Genomic DNA, 22,397 nt, shown 5'->3' with positions numbered 1-22,397 from the left:
ATATTGGATATTGGAAAAAAAGAGAGACAAGCTGAAAAAAAAGGTCCAAATGAGAGGGGGAAGGGCGACAGTGACAGAGGAGGTAGGTAGAGCAGTCGTCTGGTAACAGGAAGGTTTCCCGGTTCGATTGCCGCTCCTCTCGGGCAGCATGTCTAAGTGTCTTTGAGCAAGACATTTAACCCCTAAATTGCTCCTGATGAGCAGGTTGGCACTGAAAGAATAGCCCTGTTTTTCAATGTGTACATAATGTAAATATCTGTAGATGACAGCATCTACTCAGACGGATCTATAGATCTTAAAAGTAGCCGGCAGCCAGTGTGTTTCCACGGTAGACGGTAGGAGAGCAGCAGGCAGGGTGTGAGAGAGATAAGGCCAAGGTCATCGCAGAGAGAGAGCCTTTTGAATCATAGCAGCGTTTAAAGTGTGTCAGAGGTGACAAGAGCGTCATTGCCATGGCGTCGTGTCACTTAGTAACGAGAGAAGGGGCGTGGCTACAGGAATGACCACCGGTTGCTAGGGGAAAGACATTAATAGCTGTGAGTGCTTCTGGTTTGAGCCAGACTAAGAAACGAAGCGTAGACAGAGACCGCAGGGGCTAGAGGGTGGGGGAAGGGAAGCTGACGCGTAGCCCCACCCTCCGATTGCCACAAGCTAGCTTCGGCTAACAGGGAAGGCTTTTGGATAACACTAGGCTGCGACAACCACCGGGCTGATAGAGAGAGAGAGAGATCATTAGAATAAGGAATTCAATAGCAGTCGAAGACTTTTCAGAACGGTTTCCATCTTGTACAGAGTATGTTTATGGGAATAAACATATCGTTCGAAGGAAAGGTATCCTGTTTCCAGTGTGTCTTTAATTCTTTTTAGACGAATGCTAGTAAAAAAGCTAGTACGATGAGATAGAGATAAACACAACACAGAAACTTCACGGAGCCACAGGTGACGAGGTGATTACTGGCTGATATCGTGAAATCCAACAGCACATTGGATGGAAAAAGAGAGGCGATCGCTCCTTCAAGGCCGTGGCCCCCAAACTGTGGAACCAGCTACCCCTGGAGATCCGATCTGCCCCCTCGCTGGAGACATCGTCTAAAAACCCACTTTTATTCCCTAGCCTTCAATTAACCCTATTTCTCACACACCCTAACTCACACACTCCCATGCAATTTTATCCTGCCCCCTCCCTCTTGTATCTCTTCTTGTGCTCCTCTGTCCCCTGTGTGCTGTACTATGCTTTGTGCTCCCCTATCCGCTTGTTGGCCTACTGTTGTCCTATTTTCTGAATGTACCGTCTTGTCCTGTTGTGCCTTTTTGTATTTTTGTATTCGTGTATTTTATTCTCTGCCGGGCTTATATCCATCCTAAACCATCCTCTGCCAGCGCTATTTGTCTATGGAGATGTTCACCTACTTTGCAGGGCTATAACTTTTTAAATTGTATTGCTAAATTGACATTACTATGGCCCATTCAACATCAATTATCTATCGTTCAGGATGTAGGAACGTTTTACTTTTTCATTCACACATTCATACTAAAATACCGTCTAGAGTATAAATATGTTTTTATCGTTTTCTGCTGTATTTCATAGAACGTGAGATATAGACATAAATGCATATATTAGATGATCAAATGCAGTTTGATACCGATCAACGTTATATTAAAAATTTCAACTGTACATGGTCCTAAACGTCATGACTGGTCATCTGCAGGTGAACGAAGGGGGGAGGGGGGGGGGGGTCGTTTATAATTCAATGACCGACGTTAAATGATTCATGTAGTATGGGTGATATATTGATCAGAGCAGTTTGTATCGAAAATGGTAAAGAAAAACGCTGAAACTCACCCCAGTCTCCTCATAGCGTTGGGTGATGAGAGTGGAGCAAAAAGATCGCTATTATGGGATGTTGATCGATGCAATCCATTTCCGGGTTGTATATTACTAATACACGTCCAAATCATGTTAATTATTGAGTTATGGCAAAGATCAATATCCACGGTGTCTGTATTGAGCCCGGGGACGATAAGAGAGTGGCCGGATGAAAATAGGGGACGGACCAAGCACTTCCGGCCACTTCCGGTTTGGCAACTCGTCGATCGGCCACGAGTCATTGGCAGATTACGCATGGCGGAGAAAGCCGCCTTAACACATCATTGGCGGAGAATGGGTTAAGACATTGATTGTATGCTTTGATTGTACAGCACTTTGGTTGGCTCTTGAGTTTTTAAACGTGCTTTATAAATAAATTACTTGACTTGACCTTGCATGGTCGCCGTCGGTGTGTGAATGTGTGAGTTAATGTAAAAATTTGAAGAACAAGTGTCATATTTTAAAGCGTGGAAAATGGAGGCAGAGAGGAGAGAAAGAAGAACGAAAAAAAGCTGGCAGTGAGAAAAGTACAGAGGACACTCACAACTTCTCTCTCGCTCTCTCTCTCCCACCTAGTTAACTAGTATACAGCTCAGACACAGTCTTAACAGTGTTCTTAAAACGACGGCCAAGACCCAGGACAGCTTGACATAGATATGATAGAATATAGATAGAATATTGGCCGATATATCGATAGACTTTTTTACTCTATAGCCCCCAAAAATCCAGTATCAGTCGGGCTCTACAATCAACAACATCATTGGTAAGAAATAAATAGTATGTCCTTGTGCACATACACATGCTGGAGAATGCGTGATACACAATTTCCGGGGACTTCTTTTCTCTTACTGTGCTCTATAGTGCCAATTTCATCAACTAGTGGTCATACATCCTAATGGGTACCTTTAAATAAGTCTACCTTACCTTCCTTAGCCACCTCGTACCCATCGGGGTTCATGGACGGCATGATGTGGATGCGGGTGTTGTTGACCAGCTGCGTGACCTCGGGGTCGTTGCCGTAGTTACGACACAGGTACTCTATCAGGTTGAGCAGAAGCTCACGACCCACCACCTCGTTACCGTGCATGTTGCCCACGTACTTAAACTCGGGTTCACCTGTCAGAATGGAGAGAGAGAGGGGGAAAGAGAGCGAGAGGGAGGGAGAGAGAGGAGGGAGGGGGAGAGAGACATAGATAGATAGAGAAGGACATGGAAAGAGGGAGAGAATGAGAGAGTAAGTAAGTAAAGTTTATTTAGTAGAACACCTTTCACAGAGCAAGATCACAAAGTGCTTCACCAAAAAAGTGTAATAGTTACAAATAAGACTATACGTTTATTTTTTTAATAGACAATCAATCAAACATAATCAACAAAGACCTTAACAATACACACCATTACATATACTAGACAGCAAACAAAGGCCAGTTTGAATAAATTAGTCCTCAGCTACTTTTTAAAGGTGTCAACAGAGACATCAACCTGTTGGAACTTGGAACCACAACCTCAATGGCACGATCACCTTGTTTGTTTTAAGTGGAGAGCGAGGGACAACCAGTAAGTCGTGGTCAGAAGACCTCAGTGACCTACTGGTGATATATGGATGGATCAGGTCACAGATGTCCACACTCTCTCTCTACAGGTCCTTGCATCTCCCATGAATACATGCGTTTATATTTTAGAAGTTTGCTTACTGGGAGCAGATAGTACAACGATAACCAGATGTTAAATTATATACCTACTTAATCATAATGTAAGTATTACAACTATATAAGTTGGCTAGATTTTATTAATATATTGATTGATATAATTATTGCTATTATAACAAGAACCGATTAGATTACTTTAGAGTCAGAACTAGGTTACAGTGGGGTGGCTGGGTGGCGCAGTGGGCTAGGCGCTCGCCACCAACGCAGGATATACTGGTATCGAGCCCAGCTCTCTGCGTTGCTTCCGGCTTGGCCGGCCGTCGTACTAACACAATTGGCAGTGTTAGAGGGTGGGAAAGCCGGTGGGTGGGTCCTGGTCGTTGTAAACAGCGACTACTACAGTTCGGTCGGGGCGCCTGCTCAGCACGACTAACGACTAACATTGGGATGGGAGAAAAACGGAGGAAAAAGATCAAAAAACTGAACTAGGTTACAGTATATATTGCAGAACAAACCTGATGGAAGTGGATATTGCAACAAAATAATACTTACAAAACAATTAAATACAAACAGAACGTAGTACGATTAATCAGCTCCTGTCTGTACTCGACTGAAGAAATATAGCTAGGGTTCCAAGAATCTGAACTATCCCTTTAATGGAGCTGGTCAGAATTCAAGGCTCAGGCCATTGAAAATTCAGGCCATTTCAAGGCTCTATTATCTGGCACAGAGCCAACAGGCCAGCTGATAAAAGAGAAACAGAAAGCAGAGAGAACAGATATGCTGAGCGGAGGTGATTATACACAACACATTCCAGCAGGTAAATAGACTGCACACTCAAAAGCAATGACACATTGTACAAACTAATATTGTTTACGTGATTACATAGACAACTCTGCTGAAACATAGGCTATTGACTGAGGTCTGTCCTGGGGTTGGTTCCATCAATCCATGACTGTGACTCGCGTTCGTACAGACAAAAAACTAAAGCTTCTTCCCCTGATTCACAAGAATCTCACAATCTTCATCAGATTTGTTTGTCATGTATCTTTCGCGGGCTAGGCAAAATTCATTGTAATGCTAAAGCCTATATTATTGGTAAGATACCTCCTTATATCACAACATTATTGGAATGGAATCGTAGAACCTATGTGACCCGTTCTAGTGACTGGCTAGTTTTTAACCTCTTAAGGTCCACCGAGTTTGCTCAGAACTTGCAAATCTGTCATCTGTGAACTTTGATGCCCCTATAGCTCATGGAATGACCTCCAACACGATCTAAAGATTGAGATTCTCCCTGCTGTTACAGAGTTTAGGACCTTGATCTCTAACCATGGTGTATAAAGTTGTACCTGTTTTAGTTGATTTCTTAGTGCCTTCAAGAGTATAAATAAAGGTTTGAAATTTATTTTAATTAAATATCATATAATTTGAACCTAGAGATTGCAAGGAATCCGTTGTTACTTCATGCTAGCTCACCTGGAAAAGGACTAAATAAATAGGGCTCCAAAGTTGAGATATATTCAATTGGAAAAATACTGCAATATAGCAATATTTTGTCAGGCAAAAATTAAGCTAACTCCATGTTTATTTGGACAGTGCAAATCTAGCTGTCATCATCCAGTAAAGCTAGCTACTAGGGGTGTAACGGTACACAAAATCCACGGTTCGGTACGTACCTCGGTTTTGAAGTCATGGTTCGGTATTATTTTCGGTACAGTAAAAAAGAATTGCTTTTCATTTATCTATTTATTTATTTAACTGTATTAAACAATATAAAACGAATTGGCCATAATTTACTGTGCAAACTAATGCTTACTACTGTAACCTACTAATACCACTTAATGTAAATCTGAAGATTATTATATAGCAGATGCCTTGGACAACTGTAGCGTGTGCTTGTTTATACAGAGCCCCTTTCATGAGCAAGCCCTGCTTGAATACAGGGGCAGGGCTTGCTACAGTCACGAAAGGGGCTAGTTTATACAGAGCTGGTATGACTTGCTGGCTGAAATACGGACGAGAGGGAACTAGGTAGCGGGGCTCTATTACTTTTAACATGTGCTTAAACCCTGTGTTCTCGACAACGGAGTATGGTCGCAGATCTGCTGCTATAAAAACACATATGGCGTTTGTTATTGCTTTGGCCCGGTCTGAATTAATAGCGAGATGCTGCTTTAATGCCACGGGGAGCTGGGTTTGCTTCTTCGGTGTACCAGTGATATTCACATTAGGGTGATGCCGTTTCAAATGCGTGATAAAGTTCGCAATAAAGTTGAACAATGCCGGCAACGTAGCCCCTTTCGTGACTGTGATGCAAGGCTTGCATCACAAGTGTGCATCACAGTCACGAAAGGGGCTAGCCGGCACGTAGCTTTAGTGCGATCCACCCGTCTTTGTCCATTACTGTGGTTAACTGGGAATCCGAAATGATCCCAAACGGGAGACTTGAATGTTTTTGAATTACAGCTCTCGTTCAGTGTACTGTAGCTGCGTGCTGCGTGGGATGAACAAACAACATCCGGTTAGTTGTGCACGTTATATTAGGGCCGGGGGGATTTAAGTTCCGCAAAAAAAGGTTCCATACCATTGCAATCGTTCGGTGCACAGCGCGTACTGTACCGGAGGACCACATTGAGGCGGTACAGTACGTATCCGCGTACCGTTACACCCCTACTAGCTACCTAATTAAATTCAAACCTTTATTTATTCTCGAAATGACCATTGAGGTCAGCCTCATTTTCAATGTTGTCAAGACCCGAAACACAGCAGAAGCCGCAGCGAGCCCCCCACGCAAGGAACCCCCCACGCAAGGAACCCCCAAAATGCCAGCGAACCGAGGGAGCCCAACGATGAAAACCAACCAAAATCCATCAAAGCACACGCAAGAGACCAGCATCCAACTCCAGGAACGGTTCGGGAACAGTGTCCATCCACCCGAACATCCAGAATAGTCACCCCCCCCCCCCCCCCCCCCCCCCATGGAGCACACGACCCGCCATCCCCCCACAGAATCCGAAAGCAAAAACATAGAACACACCGATCCCCCCGCAACGGCAAGGCCACCAGGACCAGAGGCAACAAAGCAGCCCACAGTAACCACCACGCACAAACAATCCAAGTACACTCAAGCATCGCCCTCCAACCACGGCACGCCCCATCGGAAACTGCATCCCAGATGAAGATAAACAAAGACCAATGCGAGAAAAACCTGAAAAACTATATACTGTTTTGAACTAATAATAAGTAGGTCAAAACAGTTACAGCTAATATAGCTACCATTAGTGAACTGCAATTTTGTCTCATTTGTAATTATTAAATTGTTGTATTTCATCAGATTATTTATCAATTATATCAGCATTACATCGACCATCGGAAGATTTCAGTCTACCACTACTATTGACCAGAAGTCAACGAAGAAGGGCCAGCTCTGCTCTTCCAGCCATCTCCTACCTTGCTCGTGGACAGCAGGCGTGTCAGAGATGACCATGACGTAGAGCTCCCTGCCCTCTGCTGAGCGGCCTATGGAGTGAAGGTGGGTGATGTCGGGGAACTCGCTGCTGTACTTGCGCAGGAAGATCTCCATGTCCGCGTAGTGGTGGTGGCGAAACATCTGGGGCTGGACGGGACGCCTCTTCTCCGCAGGGACCGGAGGAAGAGGGCTGCTCATGTTTCGCCCGGGAACCGCCACCATGCTCTGGATGGAGTCGGCCGAGTTAGTGGAGCTGGTCATGTTGGCCGTGGTGGGCGCAGGGCTGGCAGCGGTGGTGGTGGAGAAGACGGAGGCTGTGGGCACCCCTACACCACCCGCAGGTGTGTTGACCACAGGCACCAGGGTGAAGTTGTGTTCAGTGGCTTTGCCCTCCACCACTGAGACGCCAGTCACCATCACTGGCAGGTATCTGGATAGACACAACACAGTCTTGGGTCCACCTTAAGGATACTCAAGTTTTAAAAAGAGGCCTATTAGATTTGTTACAAAATCATGAGTAAAAGTGTTGGCACCAGTGTTTTGAGTTGTTAGCAGCAGGAATTATGTCTTTGTCACATGCAACACCTTCCTTGTTTCCCAGTTGTTTTACAACATAGTTAAGTCTATAGAAGGACTGAAACTTGATTGTTCAGACGTGATCTTCCTCTAACATCACTAATGATAGTAATTATTTCTACTTCCAATAACAAGCATGAATCCACAATAGCTGCGACACATGCACGCATTCACACATACATACACACCCTCACACAAACACTTGACCTCCATGGAGAATTTCTGCTTCCTAGAGTGAGAACTGTGGCAGCTAGAGGATAGGGACACTTGTGTAGACAAACCAAACAACAGTGAGAGCTATAGAACTACTGGTCACAGCTAAAATGGTGCAAATCGAAGTGATTCGATTTGACAGATGGTGTGTAACACATCAATTAGAAATCTACCAGATAAATAATGCTCACTCCTAACCTAGCACAGTCCAGTCGAGTGACCTATCTACTTGTGCAAATGTAACCGATGTCTACCTTCTCATTTAAAAAAATAAATAAAAAAATGTGTTCAATTCCTCTATTCCTGCTGTACAGTGCTTGTCCTGAGTGTACATATCTGTTTAATTGACTATGTCCGAAACAATATCTATATTTATTTTGTGGTGTACTATTTTTTAGTCTATATATTCAACAGACCTATACTTTGACTACTTATACGTAGCCATGTGCAACATGTATATTATTTACATTCAACAGACCTATATTTTGTTTATTTATACATAGTTTTGTGCAATAGGTATATTGTTTATCCAACAGACCTATATTTTGACTAACTATATGTACCTTTGTGCAATATGTATATTGTCTATATTCAACAGACCTATATTTTGACTACTTATATGTAGATATGTGCAATACGTCTGGCATATATGTGTACAATTTGACCTTGTGCTTATCTCATATTGCAATGAAAAAACTTCAATAAACAAAGATTTGAAAAAAAAAAAAAAATCTACCAGAAAAGTCCACCTAAAATGCACCAGGAAGACTTGGTATAAAATAGCAGACACAAGGAAGCCATGGCATAAACGTCACACAATTAGAATGACCTGTTTAGCAGGAAGCAGAACTTTCCCAAGGGGATTAATAAAGGAACACGTGACTTGAACTCATTGTTTAAAGGGTGCACTGTGCTCATTCATTACATTTACAGAGCCTGCAATTTTGAAAAACAATATTTACAACAAAACAACATTTTGGATTTGGTTGAGGAGAAATAATCACCTGGGGGTCAAAATAAATGTAGTGTAATGCAGTGCAGTGTGATGTAGTGTAGTGCAATGTCAGGGCTCGAAATTGCGACCGAATTGTTCGCACATGCGACCGAAATTGTATCTGTGCAACCTCAAAATATAATTGGGAGCATTTGTGCGAGTGCAAATAATTGTTCTGGTGCAACCTTCTCTCTCCCTCTCCCCCCCCCAGAACGTCCCTTTCTCTGTACATTTGCTAGTTTGTCACTCAGTATGTGCCTTGTTGTGAGTTGACAGTGACCATTTTAACCAATCAAATGTGAGCTTGACGTTCTTACATTTTACATATTAATGCTGCTTTTAGATTGGTTAAGATTAGCCTTCAAGCGTCGCTGTTTTCTCTCATCCTACAGCAAGCTGTTGCCGCACACACATTCACACACGCTGCTCCCACTAGTGCTCGCATTGCCCCTGCCCCTCCCCCTCACAGACCTGTCTAGTCAACATCTCTCATTCGCTCTGAAAAGAGCAAGAGTGCAACTCCTCTTTCAACATAACACTTCTACACACTCAACAAAATGGCCCAGTAAACTATTCACTTTAGTTTAATGCACGAGGCGTTGTCTAACGTTATGTAGCTGGCTAGCTACTGATAGCTCGTATCAACGGCTGATACCATCATAGGAGTTCATTTTTGCAGCTGTTGGCTAGCTAGCTAGCTAACGTTAGCTACCTAGCAACTGTAGCTAGCTAATATGGTCTGTGCTGGTTGGTTGATTGATTGAAAATTGTATTAACAGATTGCAGAATGGGTACAATACAGTACAGCTCAATACTGGCTACCTTTTCATTCGCAATGGAGTGGAGCTAACTAACTGTACAAATCGATGTGATTGGCTGAGACTGTATTTGTATGGTTGGCTGCCTGGCTGTTGTGGATTCGGGTAGCCAGCTAGCTGGCTGGCAGTTCATTGATTGATTGATTGATTGAAAATTGTATTAGCAGATTGCAGAATGGGTACAATACAGTATAGCTCAATACACACAATTGTTAAGGGGATGCAGACCAGAGAAAGACTGTTGTCTTGTTTACATCAGGGTCCCCCATTTTCAATTCATCATAACATATGACATACAGATAGACAGTACTGCTACATCAAGACATTTATGACATACCAGATCTACAAATACAGTAGTTTGTGATACAAAAAGAGTCTAAGAAAGAGAGTATATACATTTGAGGGGGAAGAAACTGTACATCGATAGTTCATTCATAGTGCAGTAGCTGGCTGTTGTTGGCTGAAAGATAGAGTTTTCTCATAGCCGTGAGTAATCGATCAATCGATTACTCAAGCCCACCCCTATAAGCTATACAAAAAGAAAGTTTAATGTGACTGATCTAGTGAGCTAGAATCGGAACATTCCACCCATATATAGCTAATGTCAAATTGAAGTATTTTATATTCTGTACTTAGTTTGAAAGTGGTCAGACAGTTCCCTCTGTGTGTAATACAGACAGTCGTCACACATTCATAAATAACACTTATAACCGTGAAACCGTGGTATTTTTGCCCAAGGTTATCGTACCCTCAAAATGTCATACCGGCACATGCCTAGTCTACACTAGTGGTCTGCAAGGGCCTTGAAATGAAGCCCGTGCCCAGCCCGAGCCCGTGAACTTCAGGCCCTGCCCGAAAATAAGCCAGACTGTAAATAATATTTTAAGCCCTAGCCCGCGTGAAAACCAGAAAAAAATTAATTATTATTATTATTATTAAAATATTTTTTTTTGTATTCGTTTTAAATATTCTAAACACTTTATATATTAACTTAATAAATAAACAAAAACGAAAATGTCCAATAGGTCTGCCTAAATAACGCATATCACGCTGAAAACTAAGAAGCATTTACATAGCCTGTTTCGCTCTTATTAGAATGCCGTCCCAGTGCTCGCTTATTAGACAGCCTCGTAAAACGTATTTGTAACTGAGGGGTACAATTCCCTGACTGTATTGTTAGATATGATATTTAATACCACTACCTCATGTACTTTAACTTCTGGCCACCCAGTACAAGATATAAGTATGATGAACACTTTCCCACCTGATGAAACGAATCCACACAAATGTACCAAATCGAAGGTTTAATACAGCAAAGGGTGTATACAACGATCACTTAATTACATTTATGATTTGAAATATGAAATATGCACTTTTATGGCAAATGAGTATTCGTAGGTAAATCAACATTGAATGTCCAATCTCTGGTTACGCAGGGAGTAAGTATACAACCTGGAATATTTAGGAAACGATAGCGATGGTACTTAAATGATTATAGCTGGATACACTAAGGGGGGGGGGGGGGGGTCCCGCTGGTTGTAAGACAGTAGGAGGGGGGGGTTAGAGAAGCCGCTGGCGGTATCCCATCTGGCCGACGGTGTCTTGGGAGAATCCAAAGTCTTGGACACGGTGCCCACAGAACCTCGGACCGCAGACGAATACAGCTGGACCCTCTGTGGACGGTATCTGCCGGTCCACAACGGAGAGACGTAAGGCGACCTCACGTGTAGAGCGCCGTCTCACCTGGAGTCCTCTCCGGGGGGTAATTCCAACACTCCGCAGTGTTGGCCTTTATCCATGGAATAATCAAAGCACACAAAGCATAATCCAAGCCGTGGAAGGCTCGCCGTCGTCCGGGTAGAGTAATCCAACATACAGGTCCAGTCGCTCTTGGCCCGGAGCTCCTCGGATGCAATCACCACTAGGGGTCTGACCAGCCTGGTTAAGCGTCCAGACAACGTCAGGAACGATGGGGGTACTGATAACTTTAGAACTCTAACCGAACGATGCACCATACATAAATAGACTATTATTAGCTTAATATAATACGTCCAACTCGACGGTATAGTGCCAAACTATGACTATTCAACTATTAATCTACACGATATCTCAATGCCTATTCTGGGGCCAAGTAGGCCTTACTACACCGCACGTGCGTCGTGGGGAGGCTTTGCGTCTGTCACTCTGTTGGAGGGTAAAGAACTGGACTAAAAGGAAGTTCTACTTTACTTGCGCCATATATATATGCGCTATGAACAAATAGTACCATTCGTATTTCGCCCGACATATTCCTGCGCGGAACCGGGGCTTGCCTCGACATGTTAGGCGGCACGATTGAACTTGGACCTAGGGGTATGGCAACCTGGCGCCAGGTTCTCGTCCAATGGTAGAATGAAACTATTATGGGCTGTTTAGTAGACTAAAGGGATATTCAATGCATATTGTACAAGGAATATACAGGGGATATCAAACGATATACAAATACAATTAAATATATATATATAAATAAATATACATATTCGGTTTAATCTGATCCTTCACAACAGTATTGAAGGCTATAGAATCTTCTTTGACACACACACACACACGACACAATAGCCTACTCAGTCACTATACAAACAAACAGAAAACAGATTTCGAGCAGAGCAACATAATGAAAGCACAACAAAACAGGGCAGCAGCACCCAGCAAATAATAAACATCAGACTCACCACTTCGCTGTTGACGTCAGCAACGCGTTGAACAACGTTAACAAAACTTCACCAACCGGCTACATACATCCAAGAACAAATTAAAACGTTCGCCAACTGGCTATGTTCCAACACAACCAATGCCACTTCGGTCCGGTTCATTTGTTCATCAATCCACCTGAGGGTCATCACTGTTCTCCCTAGAGTTCTCCCCTGAGTTCTCCCTGCGCGCTGCGGTAATTACATCCAAATGTTTATCTGATGACAGCTTGCGCGAAAGAGAAAACGAAACTTAAGGAAAACGAAGGTTATCCTATAACCCTAGTTATATGAAGAAAAAAAAGCACAATAAAAAAAAGCGCAATAAAAAAATAAAAACGGCGGTGCCCGGCCCGGCCGAGCCCGAATTATTTATTTAAAAATAAAGCCCTACCCAGCCCGAACCCGTCGGGTCGGGTAGGGCCCCGTCGGGCTTGGGCAGGGTTGCAGTGTACTAGTCTACACTCTAGGCTACACTACTAGGTCTACACTATACTATAGTTTAAGGCTACTTTCACTCTGCATTACAGTACTGTTATATTGTCGTTTTTTTTATCAATAAAAAAAATATTACAAATATATTGTTGGTGCTCCTTACATTTTGGTGGGTGCTCCTAACTTTTTGCTGCAGTGTGATGTAGTGCAGTGCAGTGCAGTGTGATGTAGTACAGTGCAGTGTGATGTAGTGCAGTGTGATGTAGTGGGATGTAGTGTGGTACAATGTGATGTAGTGTAGTGGGATGTAGTGTAGTGTGATGTAGTGCAGTGTAGTGCAGTGCTGTGTGTAGTGGGATGTAGTGTGGTACACAGTGTGATGTAGTGTAGTGCAGTGTGATGTAGTGCAGTGCAGTGTGATGTAGTGTAGTGGGATGTAGTGTAGTGCAGTGGGATGTAGTGTAGTGCAGTGTGATGTAGTGCAGTGTGATGTAGTGCAGTGCAGTGTGATGTAGTGTAGTGGGATGTAGTGTAGTGTGATGCAGTGCAGTGCTCACCCTGGAGCCATGACAGTGATGTTGTATATGCCAGGGACCAGCAGGCGGTAGTAGTCTCCATACTGTCCAGTGGTCAGGTTGTGGTTGATGCCTGCCACCAGGATGCTGGTGTTGGGGAGGGCCGTCCCGTTGGTGGCCTCTGTGACATAGCCTCTCACTCCTATATGGACCTGGAGGAGCGTGTGGAGGATTAGGGTAAGAATGGAAACCCTGTACGGTTGTACCCCCCCCCCCCCCCCCCCCTTATGAAAACAGCGTTCCTGGAAGAATTCCTAAAAATGAATACAATTATATATTTTCATTAGTGGCTACTGATGCTAAATAACCATAGTACAGTGGCTACTGTGACAGCCATGCAGCCCCACTATTTTTTTTTTTTTTTTTTTTTAACTTAATTTTTTATTAACACTTATAGACAAACAGCACTTACAGAAAAAAGAAACTAACAACACAATAAAAACAAAAAAAGCAGTGCACATAAATGGTTACATGGGTATCATGGTTAGTTGTCTGGTTCCACTACAGTTGTTTTCCAGGTACTTAATACAAAGGCTGATTGTGTACCTCCCTTAAACAGGTATAAAAATATAATTCCTACTCAAAATATTAAATACTGACTAAGGCATGCATGTGTGATATGGGTCCAGAGACCCTCCTTGAGCTTCTTTCTTCCCTTATCCTTCGTCGTTTTTTATTTTTTTGTTTATTAACTTTCTCTTTGCCTTTTGATTCACCCATACACAAACCACATCATCCCTGAATATTAACATAACACTGTTAAACAGACATAAATAATAAAGTACAAAAACATAAAACAATTGTAATACCCCAAAAAAAAAAAATTATAAAATACTAACTAAAGCAAAAGTGTGTGACATGGGTTCAGAGACCCTCCTTGAACTTCTTTCCTCCTTTACCCTTCGCCCTCTTGTGTTGCATTTGGTTCTTCCTCTGTGATGTCGTTTTCGTTCCCTTTATAATCCTCCCACTTTCCCCATCTTTCCCCAAATGTCTCTTCCTGTAGCCTCAGCATGTGCGTTATCCTCTCCATATCCTGTATCTCCTCTACTATTCCTACCCATTGTGCTATTGTCGGTGGGTCTTCCTTGTACCACAGTCTCGTTATTGCTTTTCTGGCCGATATCAACATTATCTTTATTAAATATTTGTCCCCCCCCTGTATTCCCTCGTGTGTCAGGTCCCCTAAGTACAGCACCAGTCCCGTTTGTGGCAATCCGTATCCTAATATTCTGATCATTGCCTCCCCTATCTCCTCCCAATACCCCTTCAGCTTCTGACATCCCCAGAATATGTGTGTGTGATTTGCCCCCTCCTTCCCACACATCCTCCAGCATGCTCTTTGTGTTGGTGCATATTTTCCCTTCAGCTCTGGGGTTATAAAGAATCTGATTATGTTTTTCCATCCAAACTCTTTCCATATACTCGATCCTGTTGTTGAATGTTGCACCTCGCATATGTTCCCCCATTCCTTCCCTGTGATTTCTATCTCTAGTTCTCTCTCCCATTTCTCCCTTATGTAATCGGTCGTGTGTCCCTTGCTGTTCATTATAGCTCGGTATATTGCTGATATTACTCTTCCTTGCCCCCCTTCGTATGCCCATACTATCATCTTGATTATTCCATTCTGTTCTTCGTCTTTGGCCCCCCTTATTTCTTTGTTGTAGTAGTCTCTAACCTGTAGATATCTGAAGTGGTCCCTGTTTTCTAGTCCAAATTTCTCCTTTAATTTTTGTAGTGTCTGCATTTCCCCCTTCTCTATCATTTTGCATATCGCTGTTGCCCCCCCCCTCTCCCACCTTCTGAATCCATGGTCTAACCTCCCTGGTTTGAATCTCTTGTCATGTGCTACCCATCTCAGAACCCCTGACTGCTTCTCCAATTTGTGTGTTTTTACTACTCTGTTCCATATTATGGTCAAGGTGCATTTGGTGATTGGATCTAATAGTCCCTCTTTTTCTTTAAATAGTTCCCTATCTCCCACCAGAGCTTGTACATTGTATCCCTCCCCTTCTTTTTCAATGTCTTTCCATCTTGCCTCATATCTGTCGTTACACCAGCACGTCACTGCTCTCAGTTGTGCTACATAGTAATAATCTTGTAGGCTGGGTACTGCCATCCCTCCCTCTTCCTTTGGTAATTGTAGTGTTTTATATCTGACCCGTGGTCTTCTCTCCGCCCATATGAACCTCGATATCAGTCTGTCCCACTCCCTGAATTGATTCTGTGGTATTTGTATCGGTAGTGACTGGAATAGGTACAGTAACCTTGATAGTATGTTCATTTTAATGACCTCTATTCTTGAATTGAAGTCCAAGGGCATTACTGTCCATCTCTCTAAGTCTCTCTTGATGTTCTGATTTATCTGTGTATAGTTCGCCTCAAACAGTTTCTCCACCCCTCTCGTGATGTTCACCCCTAAGTATTTAATCTTGTCCATGTCCCATCTTATCCCGTACTGTTCCCTAATTTCCGTCGTTGGGGTATAGTTCCATGCTAAGGTCTGTGTCTTTGTCACGTTTAGTTTGTATCCTGAGTAGTGGCCATATTCCTTCAGTAGATCCATCAGTGCCGGGAAGCTCTTGTCTGGTTGCCTCATGTATACTATCACGTCGTCCGCAAATAGGCCTAGTTTATATTCCGTTCCCTTTATCCTTACTCCCTTAATGTCCTCGGTCTGTCTGATCAGTTGTGCCAGAGGTTCTATGAAAACGGCGAAGAGCGTCGGTGAGAGACAACATCCCTGTCTGGTAGCCCTCTCTAATCTGATTCTATCCGTCAAGCTGCCATTCACCTTAACCCTCGCTGTCGGTTCTTGATATAGCGCCTTGATCATCTTCATCGCCCTCCCGTTCAGTCCGAACCTCATCAATGTTTTATATAAAAATGTCCAGCTCACACTGTCGAATGCTTTTTCTGCATCTAGGCTAATCAGTACCACGCTACCACCTTGTTTTTGTATCTCCTCTACTATGTGTAATGTCTTTCTCACGTTGTCCTGTGTCTGTCTCCCTTTAATAAATCCAGTTTGATCTTCATCTATAATGTCTGGCATAAACGTCTCAAATCTCTTTGATATTATCGATGTATACATCTTGTAATCCACGTTGAGTATGGACACAGGTCTGAAACTACTACATAATTCCCTATCCTTCCCTTCCTTCGGTATCGTGGTGATTATGGCTTCCTTCCACGAGGGGGGCATTTTTCCCTCTTCCATCGTGTGTCTGAACGCCGCCCCTAACATGGGTGCTAATTCAGTTCTAAATGTCTTGTAGAATTCCGATGGGAATCCGTCGCTCCCCGGAGACTTGTTGTTTTTAGCTCTACTAATTGCCTCTTCCAGTTCTCGTTCCGTAATTATTTTATTTAATTCTTCATTCTGTTCTTTCCCTATCGATGGTAACTCTAGCTTCTCCAGATATGCTTCTATTTCCTCTTCTCCCGCTGCTTTTGGCTGTGTGTATAGTTTCTCATAGTATTCTCTAAATGTCCTCTCTATTTCAGCTGGGTCCCTCAATATTTCATTAGTCTTTGTATCCCTTATTGTGTGTATCGTGTTCAACTTCTGTTGCGTCCTAATTCTCCTAGCCAACAGTCTGGTCGCTTTTGGTCCCCCTTCATAGTATGTTTGTTTCATGAACCTTGCTTTCTTTTCTATTTCCGTCAATAATTCCCTATTTATCCTGGCCTTTACTTCTTTGATTTCTCCGAGCGTTTCCTGTTATTTTGATATCTGGTGTCTCCCCTCTAGCTTCTTCAGCTTCCCTATCAGATTGTGATATGTCTCCGTTCTGGCCTTCTTCAGCATTGCTGTCTTCTCCATCAATTTCCCCCTTATCACCACCTTCAGTGTGTCCCATAGAATGTTCGGATCTACCGCCCCGTTGTCATTTTCTTCCTTATATCTGGCTATCTCCTCCTTGATCTAACTCACCACCCCCTTGTTATTTAATATTCCTACATTTAGTCTCCAGATCGTGTTCCTCCGTCTCCCTTCTAGATCTACTGTCAGATATATGGCACTGTGATCCGATATGTCCGCTACTCCTATTCTGCTCTCCCGTGCCCTGTAACTGTCCCCCGTCGTCATCAAAAAGTAGTCTATTCTCGCATATGTCACGTGCGGGTGTGAGTAATGTGTGTATTCCCTGTCCATGGCGTGCATCCCCCTCCAAACATCTGTAATTCCCATTTCCGTCATCTGAATATTCATATATCTACTGATTGGTGCCTGTCCTTTTCTAGTACTCGTGGTGTCTAGGTCGTGATTCAGTACTACATTAAAATCTCCCGCGCATATCAATATCCCTTCTAGTTCCATCACTATCATATAAAAAATGGTCTCATATAAATCCCTCTCACTCTCTGGGGGTGCATAAACATTCACTAACGTAACCATTTGGTCCTCCATTTTCCCCTTCACCAGAACAAACCTTCCCTCCTTGTCTCTTACTTCCTTGATCAATTCAAATTTGACTGTGTTTTTGATTAACGTGATTACTCCTCTCCTCGGGTTCCGTTTAAAGGAACTATAGTATGCATTTTCATATCCAAATCTCTTCAGTTTCTCATGATCCTGTGCTACCAAATGTGTCTCCTGCAGAAAAATCACTTCCATCTCACTTTTTCTACATTTCAACATCACTTTGCCCCTCTTTATCGCATTATTCATTCCATTAACGTTTAACGACATCATTTTTATACCTTTAACCATTGTCCTCTTTCTTCTTCTTTCGTCTGTCAGTCCCCCCCATGTCACATTCATTCCCCCCTCCGGTTGTAGCCTCCGCTCTCTTCACCAAATACATATAATGATTAACATAAATAAAAAACATAAACTTTACATAAAGTGCTCCCAAGGCGTTCGGGGGGTCCCTGTGTCCCCCCCTGTCCCCTGCTGGTGGGTGAGGAGTAATTGCTCTCCTAGTGAGAGGCCTCCTCCTGACGGCTTGGGGGTTTGAAACCTTTGCCCCCAACCGCTCGTCATATTTGTCCAGCATTCTTACTGTTTTTACTGCTGTGGTGCTCCTGGTCAAAAGCGCTCTCCTTCATTCTGAAAGACCCCCATTTCCTAGGTCCCCCTCAATGTGGCTTGCATGTTCCAATGTCCCTCTTTCCTCCCAAACCCGTGTGTGGTGTCTTCTGTGTACCCCTTTTTATTTTATTTTCCTCCTCTCTATTTTCTATGTGATGTCTATTTATCCCCTTAATCCCTTCCAACTGTGTTACTCTCAGCGTGTGTCTATGTACTTGTTTCAATATGTTCTGTGTTCCGTCTATCATACCTAATTATATTTCCGTTTATTTCCTCCGTCGGCCTGTGTATTATGTGTTCATGTATACATTATGTTCGTTCCTATATCCTGCCTCTACCTGGGAATGTGTGTTTATGTATGTTATTTCAGTTTCTATATTTTGTCTCTATTTGGATAGTTTTTCAATCTCTTGTGCATGTACTCATCCGTTCGTATCCTCCCGCCTCCTCTCCCCTCCTTCTCCGTCTCTGGCCTCCTCGTTCGTCTCCGCCTTCGGTCTGTCACGTCTCACTTCGGCCTTCTCCTCTCTCCTCCCTCCTCTCCCGGGCCTCGATCTCCCGCTCTGGTCCATCTGCGTGCCCCCTCCAATCTCTGCTGCAGGCTCCGCGTCTGGCCCTCCTGTCTCCTTCCCTCTCCGTCCTCCGCCATCTGCATCCCCCGTCGCCTCATTTCCTCCGCCGCCTCCCGCGCCGTCGCGTATGTCACCGTCCCTTCCTTCCAGTGTATCCTTAGCGAGGTCATGGGTGACTGGAATTTCATTCCGTTTTCTTTCAAAATTCTCTTCAGTCCCGCGTAGGACCTGCGTGTTATTGCCACCGCTGTCGAGTAATCTTGATCAAACTACAGTCTTTTCCCCTCGATTTCTATCTTTTTGGTCCACGCGGTTCTGAGTATCAACTCCTTAATCTCAAACCTCAGAAAGTTAATAATCACCGCCCTCGGAGGTCTGTCCGGTTTCGGTCTCGGAGCCAACGCCCTGTGGGCCCTCTGTATCTCCATTTTTTCCAGTCCCGTCTCCTTCAGTTGTTCCTTGATAAGCTCTTCCACATATTGGATCACCGATTCCCCTTCGACTCCTTCTTTCAATCCCCATATTCTGATGTTATTTCTCCGTGACCTCCCCTCCATGTCCGATATCTTTGTCTCCATCTGTTCTTGCTTTTGAATCACACACGTTAACACCTCGTGTATCTCTGTGCTCCATTCCTCCATCTGCGCCGCTCTAGTCTGTACCTCTGTTACGTTACTATCCTGTTCCGCCATCTTCTCCTCTACCCTTTTGATTTCTGTATTCATTTCACCTCTGAAGTCCTCTTGTTCGTTCCTCAATTCCTCCCGTAACTTCCCAATATCATTTCTTATCGTGTCCGAGTTCAGTTTCATGTTCGCCTGCATCGTGTCCGAGTTCAATTTTATGGTCGCCAATATCCCGGCCTGCATGCGCACGGCCCATCCTGGCATTTCCTTGTCTGTCTCAGCCGAGACTCCCCCTTCTTCCGCCTGCTCCTTCTCGGTCTCGCCTCGGGGGTTCTGCTCCGTCGAACTCTCCTCTTCCTGTGAGTTCTCCATTTCTCTTTCCTTCATATTTGTTTTCTCCTCCTTCCTTCTCGTTTGCATGTTCATTTTTGATCACTTTCCGTCACTTTTCGGGTCCTTATTTCTCAGTTTTTCGCTCTTTTGACCAGGATCCTCACCACATGCGTGCTACTCTTCTGCTCTCATACCGGAAGCCCCCCCCCCCACTAGTTGTTTTAATATGTTTTAAATGGTTTGAACAGGCAAATTCCAATATGGCAGAATTTTCAATATGGCATACTTTGTTGCGTTTGTGCATTATAAAACTAATTTGAAACAAACTGAAAGTTGGGCCTGATGGTGGCATTAGAGGAAAGGTCATGGGCTCATCAAAATCAATAGGCTTCTCCCTCTAGGGGCAATATATATATAAGAGAGAGAGAGAGCGAGAGAGCGAGAGACGTGAGAGAGCAAGAGAGAGAGAGAAGAAATGTGGGTGACCGCATCGGCTATTTGAAATCTTCTCATAGGAGAACAATAAGATGATCTGAACATGGAGCACATCACCCAACTCTAATACCTATGTCATTCAGAATAGATCAGTAACGGAAAATGTCCCAGAGATACTAAAATCTGAAACACATCTAACATGCCAGAAATAAAGCAAAGTGACTTGATTTGCAGCATTATTGTTAACTCTCTAATGGCGAAAAGTTTATTATGACTCAATCGTTTTTGTCCAATGGCCCCAAAAAGACAGTCCAAGTCTATAATGGATCAGATCGCTACTCTGTATGAGCTGATACCCAAAGCCCAGGTATCTGTATCAGGACTGAAAAGGTTGGGTCCCTTATTCAAAATATCTGTGTCTTTCCCTACCTTAAGATTTTAACCAGTGATGAAATCACTAGAATACTTTAAACAGGGTATCTGCAGGGTTCAACAAGTAAAATGTAAGACTTTTTTAATACCACTTAACCCTTTCAGTGCCACGGACGACATATCTCGTTTTATCAGCCCCCCCATTGAGTGCCCACGACGACAAATATAATTTTATTTTTTTATTAGCGATCTGAATTCATATTTCATCAACCGAGTCTCCCGTTGGTACACCAGCCCCTACAGGAGCTCAGATTGGAAAAAAGTGCCCCCTATCGTCTATCCCTGTGTAACTGCAGGTCAGTCGCTTAGACTGACCTGGGATCTGTAGATCTCTGGGCGGGGAGCCAACTCGCTCCTTGTGCTGGCGAGCAGTCTGCTCAAGAGGAATCTGCTCGCGGGACGGAAATCAGCCTGGATTATGTATTTACAGGAATCAACACTGTAATCAATAAGCGTGATCGATATTTGGAATGGCGATCAGGAATTGGAATAATCTTTTTGGATAACATCTGATCTCAGGTAAGGAATCTATTTTAACCAGTCTTAGGATAATCAGACCTGTTTTCACGGAGATATAAGCTTTTGCCCTATGTGTGATGTGGCTGTTTGGCTGTGATCGCTGATGAGGAAATAAGAGAATCGATTTTCAGCTCACGTCTATAGCGTGCATACGTACACATATACTAACGATAATCTAGCGTTTATTTGAAAACGATTCATAAATAGGCCGAAAAATTACAACGTTTTTGTGTATTCTAGAATATTCCAGTAAATGTCTTTTATCATGGAATCTTTATATTTTCCTTGAAAACGAGGGCTTTTCAAAATGCTATAAAACGAAAATGAACCGATGAAAAAACTATCCGTTTCGACAATGTTGACTGGAAAACGAGTCATTGATAAGCGACGGGCAGATTAGACACATAGCCATAATTTAAAACATAGATTAGGCGTTTTTAACGCTAACATTGAAGTGGATGGTGGCATTCAACGGGGTAAATCAATGTTAATCAAAGGCACTGAAAGTGTTAAGAGCTAAATGTTATACCAATTTCACGACCATACTAAAAAAATGTATAAATCTTTTTAAACACTGAACAGGCGGCTGCAATTTTTATTCTTCCAAGTCAAGTCAAGTCAAGAGTTTTATTTGTCACGGCATACAAGCATACAGTGACATGTGGGGGGTCATGCCCCCAGCGATTGTGCAATAATACAAGTAATAAGAATAGGAATGAGAATAAGACATTTGTGCAATAATACAAGTAATAAGAATAAGACATAACATGTGTGTATGTTCCATACACATCACACTCCCGGTAGCCCCGCAAAAAACAATGACTTGAATACAAAGCCAGCCGGGCTGCCCCTCAAATTTTTTTATACCTGTGCAAATGAAATGTAAGACTTTTGAATACCTTTTAAGGCCTTAAATTGAGAATTATGAATGAATTTTATTAAGACTTTTTAATAACCCGTAGATACCCTGTTTCAAGTCAGTGAGGTCTCAGCTCACCTGTTGGAGGTAGGCCAGCAGTGACTCTCTGTTCATGTCCCACTCCACCTGGAGCTCTGTGGCAGAGGGATACTTGCAGCAGCTCAGCTCCATGGTGATCTCCAGACAGTTACCATGGAG

General features: G+C 43.3%; 1 protein-coding gene across 1 annotated transcript in view; it reads right to left on the bottom strand.

Annotated features, from left to right (window-relative positions):
* Positions 1 to 22,397, bottom strand: part of cpda (carboxypeptidase D, a) — a 169,741-nt gene that overhangs the window by 92,317 nt on the left and 55,027 nt on the right. The window contains exons 3-6 of the mRNA XM_084319602.1: positions 22,278 to 22,397; positions 13,308 to 13,477; positions 6,967 to 7,415; positions 2,792 to 2,983 (exon numbers count right to left, since the gene is read on the bottom strand). The exon at positions 22,278 to 22,397 is cut by the window's right edge and continues 23 nt beyond it. Coding sequence (XP_084175728.1) covers positions 2,792 to 2,983; positions 6,967 to 7,415; positions 13,308 to 13,477; positions 22,278 to 22,397 — 931 coding nt within the window. The remainder of the gene's footprint in view (positions 1 to 2,791; positions 2,984 to 6,966; positions 7,416 to 13,307; positions 13,478 to 22,277) is intronic.

This window comes from Notolepis coatsorum (genome assembly GCF_963971535.1).
Source record: "Notolepis coatsorum genome assembly, chromosome: 1".
Taxonomy (NCBI): domain Eukaryota; kingdom Metazoa; phylum Chordata; class Actinopteri; order Aulopiformes; family Paralepididae; genus Notolepis; species Notolepis coatsorum.
This window is presented reverse-complemented; position numbering and strand designations above follow the sequence as displayed.